This window comes from Sorex araneus, chromosome 1 (genome assembly GCF_027595985.1).
Source record: "Sorex araneus isolate mSorAra2 chromosome 1, mSorAra2.pri, whole genome shotgun sequence".
NCBI classification, from domain to species: Eukaryota; Metazoa; Chordata; class Mammalia; order Eulipotyphla; family Soricidae; genus Sorex; species Sorex araneus.
The window spans coordinates 350,307,697-350,323,878 of NC_073302.1; the positions used below are offsets into that span (position 1 = coordinate 350,307,697).

At 37.5% G+C, this 16,182-nt stretch overlaps 1 protein-coding gene across 1 annotated transcript in view; it reads right to left on the bottom strand.

Annotated features, from left to right (window-relative positions):
- Positions 1-251: 251 nt before the first annotated feature.
- The window catches only part of DPY19L2 (dpy-19 like 2), a 151,234-nt gene continuing 135,303 nt past the window's right edge, over positions 252-16,182 (bottom strand). Inside the window, exons 18-22 of the mRNA XM_055128523.1 lie at positions 15,235-15,354; positions 12,834-13,008; positions 8,283-8,382; positions 4,545-4,670; positions 252-767 (exon numbers count right to left, since the gene is read on the bottom strand). Coding sequence (XP_054984498.1) covers positions 611-767; positions 4,545-4,670; positions 8,283-8,382; positions 12,834-13,008; positions 15,235-15,354 — 678 coding nt within the window. The 3' untranslated portion in view covers positions 252-610. The remainder of the gene's footprint in view (positions 768-4,544; positions 4,671-8,282; positions 8,383-12,833; positions 13,009-15,234; positions 15,355-16,182) is intronic.

Here is a 16,182-nt window from a genome sequence, read left to right on the forward strand (position 1 = left end):
TCTTGTTTGATTAAATAAATTTCAAGATTCAAAACATCACAAAATATGTTGTTTTGAAAAAAAGTAACTTGAAATTATAAGAAGAGTTACTAAGAATCTATTAAAGATCTCTCCTGAGGACTACTGAGAGCAAACCCCCTTATCAGACCATAGGTCATGAACAGCAAGTTTCCTCACAGAGGTACACACGTGTTACTAGTGACTGGCCTCAAACGCCCCCAACGACAAAGCGGGGGCCAGGCGTAGAGAGAGCTAGACTCTGCCTCCTGGAACCATAGACAGTCTTGGAGGAGTTCACCGAGGGGGACACAAAGGGACTCACCTACCTTTGATTATTAAATTTCACTGTTCTTATACAGACATATTTTTCTTTGAGATGAACATTTGGTCATACAATCTGATGTAATTTGATCATTTATATGACAACCTTAATAGGGTTGCTACTCAGTGAAAAGCAATAAAAAATCTAACTCTGAGTAATCAGAAAAATTTTAAGTCTTAATATCCTTTTCTTAAGGGTCCCTTCTTAAAGCTTGTGATTTTTTATTGATGCGTGTAAGGCCCAAAGTGGTTGCTTTAAGCGCACTGCTCTACAGCGTAATGGACAGACTCATGCCGCGTTCACCTTCAGTACTCTGTACACACTATTCTGAAACACTGTGGTGAAGTAAGGCTTCGCGTCACTGAGCAAGACGCTGCATAAGGGAGGGTTGGCAGCGTTGGAAGGGTCTTCCAGATCCCAGATCTCCAGCATGCTGCAGCCAGGTCTGAAAAACCAAACAAGCATGTAAATGTGTGTGTGTGTGTATGTGTGTGTGTGTATATATATATATACACACATATACATATATGTATATGTAGATATACATATATGTATATATATTCATTTAATACATATCTAATATTTTAGTATAATTTCAATAAGACCTAAGTTCAACAGAGATAACAAACATGAAATTGAATTATTTTAAATTATAAATTAAATAAATAAATAATAATTTATAAATTATAAATTAAATAACTAAATAAATTAAATTAAAGTGGTATCTTTAAGTTCCATGTGACCAAACAATGAAAGATGTGTTATCATCAATACATATTGAAAATTCATTTCCCATGGTGCTCACAAACTGCAGTCTCCTGAGGAGTTAGAGACTCTCAAACCTACTTCTGGTGATGGGGGAATTTTAAACACTGCCTCTGTGGAGAGCTGCCATGGGACCGTGCTTCGTGGACACCTGTTTCTTGTTAATTACACTGTGCTTCGTAGATAACACCTGATAAGGAATCAGGATGTCTTGTCAGGCCACGAGCTGTAACTAGTCTATCAGCTGCAGACACTTGGGCCTAAGCAAGCAGCGAGGGGTATATAAGGAGGGAAGCTGCCTAGCTAGGTGGGGTTCCTCCTCGTTCGTCCCTAGTTCCTCTTTCCCGTTTTGCATGAGAAGGTCTCTGAATAAATCGCTGCCAGAAGAATCTCCGGGTTGCGTGATTTCTTACAGCATTCTTCTTTAGAGGAATTCTGGTGATTAAGACTCAAACTTTCAATTTAAGTAATGAACATGGGAAAGAATCACAACTTTTTTTTTTTTTGCTTTTTTGGATCACAACCGGTGATACACAGGGGTTACTCCTGGCTGTACACTCAGAAATTACTCCTGGCATTGCTCAGGGGACCATACAGGATGCTGGGAATCGAACCCGGGTTGGCAAATGCCCTACCCACTGTGCTATTGCTCCAGCCCCAACATACCATTTTTTAAATACAAATGTATTGACTAAACAATTTTACTTTGCTTATACAACATAAAAACCTCTCTATTAAAATTATCAAAATGCAATAAAGTAAATGTACTTTTTAAATTTTATCATCATATTCAAGACGCCAATGTCTGTCTCTTGACATAAGTATTTAGTTCTCATTCACTTGTAATTGCCTGTTATTATTTAGGCATGCCATTTTTCAGTTTTTTCTGTTTCTTCCATTTTAAATCTTTTTAGACTTTTCATGTAGACTTTTTAGACTTTTCATGGAAAGCTAATTTTAAGATATCATTTGATCATTTATTACTTATGGTTGCATTTTTTAGTGTTTGCTCTACAAATTACCATAGGCATCTATCATTTATCAAAATTTAACATTAAAATTGGACTATTGCCAGTAAATTTTACATTTTATTTCTTGAAAGTTCCTTTACTTATGCTAATTTTATCATATGTATTAAATCTATTTATATAATAAACTTAAAAATACAATGTCACTTTACATAAAAAATAGGTTAAAGATTTTTAGAAGAAAAATGCATATGTGCATAAAAGTAATGAATATTTATCTAAATACGTTCTACTTCTAATACATGTTAGTATAGTGGTATATCTGCATTACTATCTTGTGTCAAGTCCCATAAGCTTAAAGAATTTTACTCAATCTTAAGTATGTGAGCAACAAGTTATCTCAGATTTTTATTTAAAATGTTGTACTGTTTGTCTTAAATTATACATTCACTGGATATATAATTTGTAGTTGATATTTTCCTTCAGTATTTTGAATTATCCAATTATTAGTCACTGGGAAATTTTTAAAGAAAATTATTACCAATAAATTAATTACCTAATAATTGATAATAATTACAATTGTAATTTAACAGCTAATCATTAAATTGTTCTAATACTGCTGATTATTATTTTTTAATAATCATATCTGAAAATCATATCTAGTGGAGTAGCACTGCACTGTCATCACTGTCATCCTGTTGTTCATCGATTTGCTCAAGTGGGCACTAGTAACGTCTCCATTGTGAGACCTGTTACTGTTTTTGGCATATCCAATACGCCATGGGTAGCTTGCCAGGCTCTTCCATGTGGGTGGGATACTCTCGGTAGCTTGCCAGGCTCTCCGAGAGGGGCGGAGGAATCAAACCCGGGTCAGCTATGTGCAAGGTAAACGCTCTACCCACTGTGCTATTGATTCAGCCCATCTAGGGGGTATATTACTTTTTCTCATTACTTTGAACATTTTCTCTTTAGTCTGTTTTTTTCTTCTTCTTTAGTCTTTATTTTTAACTCTGCTGCGCTTTAATGCGATCCCCTTCAGTCATTATTTTCATCCCTGTTCTTCAGATTGGCTATTTTAAAAAGCTGTTTTCAAATTGACCAGTTGTCTATTGCTGTCATTTCAGATCTATTGAACACATTTTAACAATTTTGATTTCACTTGTTCATACTTTTTAGTTATACAATTTCTATTTTTCTGAGGTGGATGTTTTATTTCTCAGTGGAGATTCCATATCTCAGCATTTAAGCCATTTTCTGGGAGGGGCGTCCCTGCAGTGCTAAGGGGCCACCCGGGTCCTCCTCTCAGAAGGCCAATGCCGGGACACAAGGCTGCAGGCTCGAGGGTCAGCAGTGGAAAGGCCCACTGGGCCTCCCGGGCACGAGGCACGGACACACACTGGTGGGACTGCAGGCTCCTCTAGTTGCTCTTGTTTACCAAGTTTTCCTTTAGTTATTTGATGTTTGAAACTTTGTAATGACGACTTTGCAAACAGTGTTTGCTAAATAACATCTGGGCTCACTTGATCCATGTCTACTTATGTCTTTTCCCCTGAGTATTGGTCACATGTGCCCATTTCCCTAATATTCTTTAACTTCAAGCTCTAAGTTAATACATTACAGTGATTCTGCAGTGTTCTATTTGTTAATGACCATTTGTTGTTGCTCTAGAATAGAATTTAAATACTGGATTTCATGTCATGTACAGTAACTGTTTCTATTTAGTACTTTCAGATTCCAACTATCTCTTTTTTATTTATTATTTTTGGGTTATGGAATAGACTGGGCAGTGCTCACGGTTACTCCTAGCTCTGCACTCAGGAATCATTCCTGGCAGGTTCAGAGACCATATGGGATGCTGGGGATCGAACCCAGGACAGCAGCATACAAACTACAGCCTTACGAACTGTACTATCTTGAGTCCCTCTTTTTTTAAAGCCTGTATTTTAAATAGTCCAGGATTTGGACATAGTATGATCATATTTGAAAGTCCTTCTCTGTATATCCCTCACTTCTAAAGGAGCTCCCTGTATAAAAGGGTTCTCTGTAAGAGTATAGTTGCTCTGCTGTACCCTGACCTCTTGAACCAGTAATCATGAATCTGCTTTCTGCTTTTTGGGATGTTTTAGGAATGTGCCAAAAGCCCAAGAAACTTGCAAATTTCATCATGAAATATATCCTCCATGGATATACTTCTAATGCTAGGAATTACTTGTCCACAGAGGTACATAGAATTCTCTACTTCACTCTGTTATACATTTAAATCTATGTTTCAGATATGTAGTAAAATAAATTTAAAAATATATTTCACACATTGAATACAAATACAAAAATTGAACATTTTGAAAGATAAATTTATGATTTTGAATTGAAACCAGAATACTAATATTGTTATTTGAAATAGGGAAATATTTTGGTGAATAAAATCTCTTTTAAAATAATATCTATAACAAAACATTTCTCACTGAAAAATATACCTTTATCATACTTACTTAGTTCTGACAACGCACCATGCCTCTTCAAAAACGTAATAATTCACATATAAACCCATAAGTTTATCTCTTACTTCTTTTGCAGACTTTCGACTGTATGTAGAATAAACTATTTTTGTTCGAGCCCTTTTAAATAAAAACAAAAGTTTTTTAAAAATTAAACTATAATAGAATGGATAAAGAAAACTTATGTAACAAATTAAAAGCTCAGTGCTGGTGAAACATTGATATGTATGACCCTAAACTGTCTCAAATATTTGGGGGATAATAATTTTCACTTTCTTACCAATTTGCACATGCTAAAGCAGTTTGAATTTTAAGTACAGTTAGGCTTTATGGGTTCTGCATCCAAGATTTAACCAACTATGGACTGAAGCGATAGCACAGCAGGTAGAATGTTTGCCTTACATGTGGCTGACCTGGGTTTGACTCCTCTGTCCCTCTCAAAAGAGCCCGGCAAGCCCAAGAGTATCCCGCCTGCATGGCAGAGCCTGGCAAGCTACGTGTGGCATATTCAATATGCCAAAAACAGTAACAACAACAAGTCTCACAATGGAGATGTTACTGGTGCCAGCTCAAGCAAATTGATGAATAATGGGACAACAGTGCAGTGCTACAGTGCATGAACTGAAAATAAAAGTACAATGCAGTATCACACAGCTGGGTACATCTGTACTAAATATGTAGACTTTACCTTTTGTCATGATTCCGTAAACAAAATAGTATAACAACAATTAATGTTGCATTAGATATTATAAGCCATCTAGAGATGACCTAAAGTATACGGGAGGTGTATGTAGATTAACACAAACACTAGCTCACTTTATGTAAGACACTGGGGCATCTATAGATCTGGGTTTCCACTGAGGTCTGGAACCAACTCCCAGAGATGCTGAGGAATGATTGTGCTGCTTGTTCGAACACAAGGGAATCCACAGTTAGAAATAGGACAATTCCAAACAAAACACCTATTGCATACTTCCGAGTATCTGCCCATGGGACACATTCAGCTAGAGACTGGATATAGTGAACATGTAGATTTGAGTAGACAATTCCATTTCTAGACCCTGAAAAGCATAGGGGTTGTGACTGAGTGTAGCAAGTAGAATGTTCAAGACAGTGGGGTTGTGGAGAAAATATCTGAATAGGTGCTTTAAGAGTAGGAACGTTTGCTAAAATATGATAAAACAGAAGATCTGAACTTACATGAAATTTTATGTAATTCTCAATAAATTGTTATTATGCTTATAATTTTAGAATCTCAAGATACTCAACAACCAGCACTAAACTTTAAACACTTAAACAACTTACTTATTGTCTAAGATAGACAAGCCATAGATGGGAAAAGATCATTTACCCAAAACTGATCTGATAAAGGGCTAATGTCAAAGTTATATGACACTGGTAGATATTTACAAGAAAAAAAATCCAACCCTATCAAAAAATGGGGAGAAGAAATGAACAGAAACGTCCTCAAATAAGAATCTCACATGGCCAAAGGGCACATGAAACCATACTGTATATCACTAATAATCAGGGAGATGCAAATCAAAACAACAATGAGATATCACCTTATACCACATAAACTGGCACACATCCAAAAGAACAAGAACAACCAGTGCTGGAATGGATGAGGGAAGAAAGGGACTCTCATTCATAGTTGGTGGGAATGATGACTGGTCCAGTCTTTCTGGAAAACAATATGGACATTCCTCCAAAAACTAGAAATTGAGCTCCCATATGACCCAGAAACACCACTTCTGGGAATATATCCCAAGGGTCCAAAAACACATAGCAGAAACACCATCTGCATTTCTATGTTCATAGCAACACTATTCACCATATCCAGAATCTGGAAACCACCCAAGTGCCCAAGAACAGATGAATGAATAAAGAAACTAAAGTATATCTATGCAATGGAATATTATGCAGCCATTAGGAAGACTGAAGTGATGAAATTTGTTTATTTTCTAATCGATGGACATGGAGAGTATCTGCTGAGTGAAATGAGTTGACAGGTACAGAAATGACTGCATCTATTTGTGGGATATAAAATATACATATATACTATATGTACATATATTATATACAATATATATGTATATACTCACTAATATATATATATGTATATATAATATTACATCACTGTGTGGGAGAGATACTCTCAGTAGCTTGCCGGCTCTCCCAGAGGGATGAAAGAATTGAACCTGGGTCGGCCAGATACAAGGCAAACACCCTACCTGCTGTGCTATCACTCCAGCCCTAATGAATAATAATATATGTGTATAAATATTAATATGAATCTAATATCCAAGGCCAAGGTAAACAGAGGCCAGGAAGACTGGTCTATGGTTGAAAGCTTTCCACGAGAGCATGTGGGGGAAGAAGGGTAGTTACGACAGAGAAGGGACCAATGTGACAATAATACTTGGAAATGATTGTTTTGGACAGGAACTGAGTGTTGTAAGTAGGTAAAAGGAGGTACCTGATAACCTTTCATCCCCTGTACTGCAAACCATAAGGGTGGCGGGGAGAGGGGGAGAAGGGGAGAGAAAGAGGAGAAAGAGGAGAGGAGAGAAAGGAGAGAGGGAAGAGAGGAGAAAAGGAGGAGAGAGGGGAGAGAGGGAAGAGGGGAGGGGCGGGGGGGGGAGAGAGAGACAGAGACAGAGAGAGAGAGAGAGAGAGAAAGAGAGAGAATGTCTGCCTGCATAGTGGCAGGCGGCGATGGGGGGAGGCAAACAGACCACTGGTGGTGGGAAAAGTACACTGGCGAAGGGACCGGTGCTGGAACATTAAATGACTGACACCAAATCATGAACAACTTTGTAACTGTGTATATCACTGTGATTCAATTAAAAAATAAATAAAATTTATGAAGACAAAAAAAATAAGAATAAAATGTCTTGATTTACAGCATACAAAAATTTATAACAATTGGCCACAAAAAGATTATCCTGACAATTATTAGAATTAAAATAATTTTGTTTGCTTTTGGGCCACACCTAGGAGCACTAAGTTGTTGTCTGCACTTAGGAATTACCCCGTCAGGGCACGAGGAACCATGTATGGTGCCAAGATCAAACCCAGGTTGGCTGCATGCACAGCAAGCTTAACCCTATTCTATCTATCCAGGTCCAAAAGTTTAAATGATATTTGAAGTCAGCCATTTCAGGAAAAGAGAGCTTTAACACCTTCACGGAAATGGAAATTCTCTAATCAGTCAGTAAAACCTGTAAATTTTCATAATGCATATATTATAGCACATTTCAGTTACTGTTCTTGTCTGTTAAAAGTAGTCACTATCAACCAGCAAGATAAAAAGGATTTTTAAATCAGGCGGAGGATCTGTGGCACCTACAGCAAGAGTTAGTTACTGGAACTACGGCCATTACACAAATGTACCAGAATGCCAATTTTTACTACTTAGGGCCCATTTTATTGGAACACACACGTGCATACAGAGACATATACATACATATACATGTTCATAAATATGTGACACAATTTTAAGTTTAGAGAACTGATATTTGAGTTGTTGTCTTCAGAGGTCTAGCAAGCTTGCTTTAGAATCATCTGGTACATATTGTCATATTTGAATAGATAGTAGATATTTTCCAATGCCTTCTAATACTAGGATAGAAATATGTGTGTCTGTGTGTGTAACTGTGTGATTTTGTCTTCTAAGAGTTAATATAATTTCCAAGTGTGTCTGACTGAAACACTCAGCCAGCTGCCGACCTCAAGTCTGCGTCCTCATAATGTGGGTGATTCACAATGGGGCGAAGAGTAGAGAGCTTGACACTGGCCATTGTAGGCATGGCGCCAGCAAACACGGCATCTGAAAAACAAGATGATATTCCCTAAAGCATTTTTTACTAAAAAATTACAAGACCGTTTTCAGGAAACTTTGGTACATCTATACAATGGAATACTATGCAGCTGTTAGAAAAAAGGAAGTCAAGAATTTTGTAGTTAAGTGGATGGGCATGAAAAGTTTCATGCTGAGTGAGATGAGTCAGAAAGAGAGAGACAGACATAGAAAGACTGCACTCATCTATGGTATATAGAATATCAGAGTGGGAGACTAATACCCAAGAACCGTAGAAATAAGTACCAGGAGGTTGACCCCATGGCTTCGCGGCTGGCCTCACGTTCCGGGGAAAGGGCAACTCAGAGAAGCGATCACCAACTACATTGTAGTTGAAGGCCATGTGGGGGAAGGGAGTTGCGGGCTGAATGAGGGCTAGAGACTGAGCACAGCAGCCACTCAACACCTTTATTGCAAACCACAACAGCTAATTAGAGAGAGAGAACAGAGGGGAATGCCCTGCTACAGTGGCAGGGTGGGGTGGGGGGAACTAGGGAGCCTCATATGGCTCCCTAGTTCCCACCTGCGCTCTCTGGGAACTGCTGGGGTAGTCCCAAAAAGAACAAAACAAAAACACTATGATGAGAGCCTGGAAAGATATCTAGAATGAGAAAGAGTTACAGTGTTCATAGCTTGTTCTACTAATTTAAATTCTAATAACTAAATGTTTAAAAAGATAAGTTTTATGGGAGATCTTTAACAGATTTTGAACTTCTGTAGGTTATGAATGGTAATACTCAGAATTGATCAGAGGAAAACGTTCTTCCCTCAGATATTTTTATACATAAATGAGCTTCTTTTGTTTCTGTCTGAATTTATAAAATTTATGTATTTTATGAAGTTATTTTATTATTTGCTATTATTACTCCACAGGTAAATGGCATTTATAATGATATTTCTGGTAACAACTAGGAATATACCAAAATATACTAGCCAGTTCTATTTAACTTTGAATTTTCTGTCACAGAACATAAAAAGACCAGATACTTACTTCTTATACAATAACTTACTATGAGTAATTATAAGTACTGTCATTATTTTAATTCAACCCAATAAATACACTTATGAATAGGGCATATTAATTAGTTTTACCTCATGTACATAACAAGATGTTTGAGCTGCAATGAGCATTCTCTAAATAACTCTAAATAAAACTCTTAAGTATTTCAAGTTTGAAAATATATAAGTCAATGAGTATAAATGTTTCTTACTGAAAAATTCCATAATTAATGATAAAAATCCTTAGACCAGAGCAGATTCTCAACCAGGTATGATTCTATGTCCTACGAACACTGCTGACTTCGGGGGACACCTTTGGATGCAATCTGAACTGAGTCAGGGTGTGGGGAAGAGTGTGCGGGAGGGCAACTGCATCTAGTGATAATGGAACAGGGGGCTTTTCATTGTCTGCAAAACACAGTGTTGATAAGAGTCATGGGCGAGGAACTCTGGGTTGAAGGACTCGAGGCGTAGGCGCAGGGCCATACACAGGAGCTGAGGCAGCCTGTCAGCAGGATAAAGACACGGAGGCAGAGACAGACATAAAGACACGCCCCTCTCTCTTCTTTTCTCTTGGTGAGAGATGAATTTGTACTATAGCGAGGAAAAAAATTATTTTCTTACAAATATGCTTAATAGCCTCTTAGTCTACCACGTATATTAGAAAAACATGCCTCTCTGACATGTTAAAGTTACACAAATACATGACTTCTAAGTGGCCCAACAGGTTGGTTTCAGTTCCTACCTGGCCTCTCAATGGAGCGTATCTGTGCAGTGCACAAATGGTACAGCCATGGTAGGCTTGGGTAGTAGCACTTGTCCCTCCCCCCCTAATGAATTCAATGTAGCTTTCAGTAAGAATATGGTCCCATTGAACCAGAAAGACAGTACAGTGGGTAGGGTGTTTGCCTTGCACGTGGCTGACCTGGGTATCCTAGTATCCCACATATCCCCCAGTAACCTCTGAGTACAGTATGAGAGATCGTTAAGCACAGAGCCAGGAATAAGCCCTGAGTACCCCTGAGTGTGGCCCACAAAGAAAAATAAAACCCAAAACCTAGAATACAGTCCCTTTAAAACTCATTGAAAATTTCACTAATCTAAAGAAGATATATATTCTAGGAATATATGCCGGGGTTCAAAAAAGCACAGTAGAAATGACATCTGCACTTGTATGTTCACTGCAGCACTGTTCACAATGGCCGGAATCTGGAAACAACCTGAGTGCCTCAAAATGGATGACTGGTTAAAGAAATTTTGGCATATCCACACAATGGAATACTATGCAGCTGTTAGGAAAGATGAAGTCATGAAATTTGCTTACAAGTGGATAGACACGGAGAGTATCATGCTAAGTGAAATGAGTCAGAAAGAGAGGGACAGACATAGAATGACTGCACTCATTTGTGGAATAAAAAAATAACATGAAACTAATACCCAAGGACAGTAGAGACAAAGGTCAGGAATATTGCCTCATGGTTGGAAGCCTGCTTCATGAGCTGGGGGAGAAGGCATCTGGAATAGATAAGTGATCACCAAGTCATTGATGGTTGGAGGGATTGCTCGGGATGGGAGATTTGTGCTGAGAGCTAATAAAGGACAAATATGATGGCTCTCAGGATCTGTATTGCAAACCGTAATGACCCCAAGTAGAGAGAAGAGAGGGAAACTGTGCCATAGAGGCAGGGTGAGGGGTGGGAAGGGCAGGGAGGAATACCTGGACATTGTTGTAGAAAATGTATACTGGTGGAGGGATGGTTGTTCAATCATTGTATGACTGAAAGTCAAACATGAAATCTTTGTAACTATAGCTCACAGTGATTCAATTTTTAAAAAAGAGGTAGCTATGGTGAGGGGAAGGTGCAGTGGTGGTGGGATTGGAATTCAAATAGTAAATGTAATCATATTTTTGAACAGCTTTATAAAAAATTAAAAACAAGGAAGAGGTAGCAAAATAAGAAGATTCTAGTTTGTGGCAGTTACTGTAGAGTAAGTTGCCAAATTGGAGCTCCCGAGCCTCCATATTCCAGGAACACAGGCTGAACACTGAGCCAGAGACGGGAAAACACACAAAGAGCTACTTTACCTCAGAGAGTGGAAAGACGACACTTACTGGGAACACAAGGACGGTTGAGGGAATGTGCATCTCCGACTTCTTTAAGGAAATGTCAGCACAGGATTAATGAAAAATTCTGATTAAAGTGGTCTGTCAGCTTTTAAGTGCACTGCCACTTATAACAGTCTTTGAAAGTCATAGATCAAATCAAATTTTTGAGTTGGTATATATGAAAATTTGCCATCATGATGGATAATTAGTAAAATCCTGACTATTGAGTAAGAGTTGAGGATATCAACCAGCGAGCCATGGATAAATGTAAACAAGAGAACTTGTGCCAGAGGAAATTAGCAAATATGAAAAAACCCTTAGAAAAAATTAAAGATTAAAAGAAACTTTACAGAATAAAGGGGTGTGGGGTTATGGGGTGTGGGGACTGGGTCAGACCCAATGATGTTCAGGGCTTACTCCCGGCTCTGTTCTCAGGGGTCACTTCTGGCGGGCTTAAGGTACCAGATGGGATGCTGGGGATCAAAATGGGTTCAGCCATGTGCAATGTGATTGCCTAACTCCTGTGCTATCTCTCCAGGTTCACAAGTATTCTTTAAAATATTATTTAGGTGTGAAATAAACTCTGCTTGATATGGTTTTAGATAAAGTAGGAATAAAAGCAGCCAAACAAAAACTATGGTGTAGTATTTAGAATGAGTGTAAGTGAATTATGGAAACAGAGTAATAGGATCATAAATCTTATTATTATTATGATAATAATATATTTTAATTAATCTTATAATATTATAATAATAGCTTATTATTAATTATTAATAATCTTACTATTAACACAATAACAAGATCAACAATATTAATAATATAATATTATAATATCCTATTATACCTTATTATTAACTATTATTGTTAATAATCTTATTAGATAATAATAAGATTATAACTCCACAGAGTTGGAGCAGATCTTTGACATTCTCCTCATCCCATCAGAATTCATCTCCAGTGTCCTGTTATGGGGCAGGACTGCTATTAGGAGATTAATTTCTCGGTGACTTGTCAATGTTATAATTAAAATGCAGCAGCAATCTTAGATTTATAGCACAGATTTTGTGAGTCATCATTAACTTCTGATGTTCATTAAAACTGTTTTGGCAATCATCTAGGAGGATGGGTTCTTAGAGACATAAAACTGTTGATGCTGGGTTAATTTTGTGAAGAGTGCTGTGAGCAAGCTCAACATCGGGAGAGGCTGTGCATTTTAAAGGTATACATACACACATATGAGATGATATAATATTTATCATCTCATATATATGTACATATATGCAACTAGACTTACATACAAAGAGGCTCCACACACCTTGTCTGGTATTGTATTTTATCCACTGTATCAGCTCTTCCTGAGGTAGGTTGCTAAACTCTCCCATCACACTCCACTGGCTGTGGAGGTTGGCACAGCCCTGAATTGACATCGCTGTTAGAATGCCAAACACAATATTCTCAAAACGGATTTTGCTAAAAAGCCAGCCAAAGAGCTAAAATAAAAGAAGTCATTTATTTACAATTCATATAGAGTTCTACTTAAAGTTTTCATTGATACTGTCAGCACATTATAATAAACAGAAATATCACCAATGATTGTTCAAAAATAGCAAATATTTCAGAATTATGGGATTCTATTAAAAATGAACTTTTCCTTGTCAAAATAATTAAGAATTCCTGACCCTTCTAAGTGTTCATTTAGTACTAGAAATTAAGCTGAGCAAATCACAAGCTTATAGAACTAAATCCATTAACATCAACTTGCCATTTAAGCACATATTAAATAACTCAGAGAAACCCCACAAATACTGACTTGTACCTTTCTCTCAAGAAGATAAACATTATGATACTATGAAACAAAGTACTCATAATCAAAACTAAATAAGGTACTATATTCCGCAGATGAGTGCAATTCTTCTATGTCTATCTCTCTCTGTCTGACTAATTTCACTTAGCATGATACTTTCCATGTTAATCCACTTATTCACATGAGGCCAGCATGTGAAGTTGGCCTCACATGCTAGGGGGAAAGGAGGTTCAGATAGAGAAGGGAACACCAAGTACAGTGTGATGGGAGGACCGGCTCGGGATGGGAGAGGCATGCTGAAAGCAGACTATAGATTTAACACGATGGCCACCCAATACCTCCATTGCAAACCACAACACCCAAAAGGAGAGAGAGAACAAAAGGGAACACCCTGCCACAGAGGCGGGGCGGGGTGAGGGGATGGGATGGGAGGATGGGAGGGATGCTAGGATCATCAGTGGAGAACAGGCACTGGTGGAGGGATGGGTACTCAAGCAGTGTATGACTGAAACACAAGCACAAAAATATGTAAATCTGTATCTGTACTCTCACGGTGATTCATTAATTTAAAAAATAATAAAAAAATCAAAAAGGTACAATCATACAAAAAAGAAAAAAAGAGACTATAAAATTATGTAAATAAAACTTTGGATGAGAATGATTATGTAGAATAAAAATATGATAGCTAACTGAAAAAATAAATAAATAAATAAATAAATAAATGAATGAAGTACTTTTGGAACTGCCCTGTTCCCCAAGCTTCAGGGACTTTGTCATGCATCAATAGATGCTGACTGTCTGACATATTTGGCAGTTCTTTTGTGTATTAGATCTAATGATGACCTGGATCTTTTAACTTTCCCTAAGGATTCTCTAAGCCAAACAATAAGAGAACAATTCATATATATCAAATATTAAAAGTATATGCTTATACTTTTAGTATTTGATAAGTAGTTTAGGATACAGTTTTAATGGGTCAAGAAACTATTCTAAGACTTTAACTTGAACAGGTTGTTTTGGAAGCTAAAGAGATAGTACAGTGGGCAGGGAATCTTCCTTGTACATGGTCAACCTGGGCTTGGTCCCTGGTACCCTATGCGGTCCCTGAGCCCCTTCAGGAGAGATCCCTGAGCCTAGAATCAGAAGTGAGTCTGTCCTGAGCACCTCTGGGTGTGGCCCAAAATACAAACAAAAAAGAAGGGGGGTTGGAAGGAAAGTCAAAGCTGTTTGTGAGGGGCCAGGGAGCACTCAAAGGGCTGAGGTACATGTTCTGTATGTGGGTCCCAGGTTGGAATCCCAGCACCAAGCTGGGAGTGGCCTCTGAGTGATGCCAGATGTGGGACACAAAACAAAACACGAAACAAAAAGTATGTTTATGGATGGGACACTACCACAGTAACAGAAGCTTATCACTATCTGCTCGTCATAACTGCTAATCATGGAATTAGCAGTTACAATTTAGAATTATTTTCAAAGCTAATTTGAAGTTATGTTTCTAACATTATTCATTTATTTTATTTTTGTTTGGGGCAACCTGCAGTGCTCAAGTATTACTCCTGGCTCTTTGCTCAGGCAACACTCCTGGCAGTGCTCAGGGAAACATGTGGGATGCTGGGGAATCGAACCTGGGTCAATCATACACAAGGCAAGTGCCTAATCCACTGTACACAGTCTCTCTCTCTCTCTCTCTCTCTCTCAATGTCCAACATTTCTAACAGAGTAAATCATGAACATTCTAAATCATTTGAAATAAACACAATGCTTTAATGCTTTAGGTTAGTTGGCAAAATTGTGGTAACTACACTACAGGTAAATGTAGTTATAGATTAGTTAGATGGTCAAACAGCTCTACCACCTACACTATAGGTGATAGAGCTATTTTAGGAAAGTAACATTAGAAGAAGTATCTTACCCGTTGAGAGCATAGCAAGGAAGCCATAATACACATGTGTGGTGTCAAAAACAGCTTCATTCTCAAAATTAAAATGGCAATGATGGTAAATGATACCAACTGCAATAGGTGAAATGTTAGCTATAAAAACAAACAAAATGACAATTTCACTTCACATATTTAAAAATGAATATAACTATGAAATGTATCATTCATTCGAACAGTCTCTTGACAATTTCACTTCAGATATTTAAAAATGAATAAATATTAACTATGAAATGTATCATTCATTGGGATAAGTATCTGAGTAATGTCTTGACCCATTCAACAAAGATTTATTAAATAAACTTAGTTTATGGAAGACACTGTTTTGGGTACTTCAGACACAACAGTGGAAAAACAATAATGAATAATTTCTGGCCTTATGACTGTAAGGAGATACTGAAAATAAAGTATATAAAATAAATCCATTAAATAAATAGTCTAGTGATTGGCGTAAGGGTGATGGAAAAGAGAATGAAACAGGGAAGGTAAACTAGAAAAGCAATACATGTTGGGAGTAGTTCCAGCTTCAAGAACTACCACTGTTGAAGCCTCACTGGAAAGGGGGTGTTCTGAGTAGGCAATCCACGGTGCTGAAGGAGGCCACATAGGAAAGCCACGAAATGCTTCACAGTAAACATGATCTGCAACCACAGCCATGAAATGCTTCACAGTAAACATCATCCCCAACTATTAACAAAATCATAGCTAAACATATCCCACCTTGATGTAAAGGTAGTAGAATTATATACATATATGTGTTTAGAACATCCTATCCTGATGATGGGATTCCACTGAACAGATATCTTTAGCAAAACATTTCTAACAGTTCTCCAAATATCAACCAAGTTCTCATTAGAAAGAGTGACAAAAAATATGGGCAAACAAAATTAAGAAAGAAGTGATGACAACTAAGTATTCTAAGTC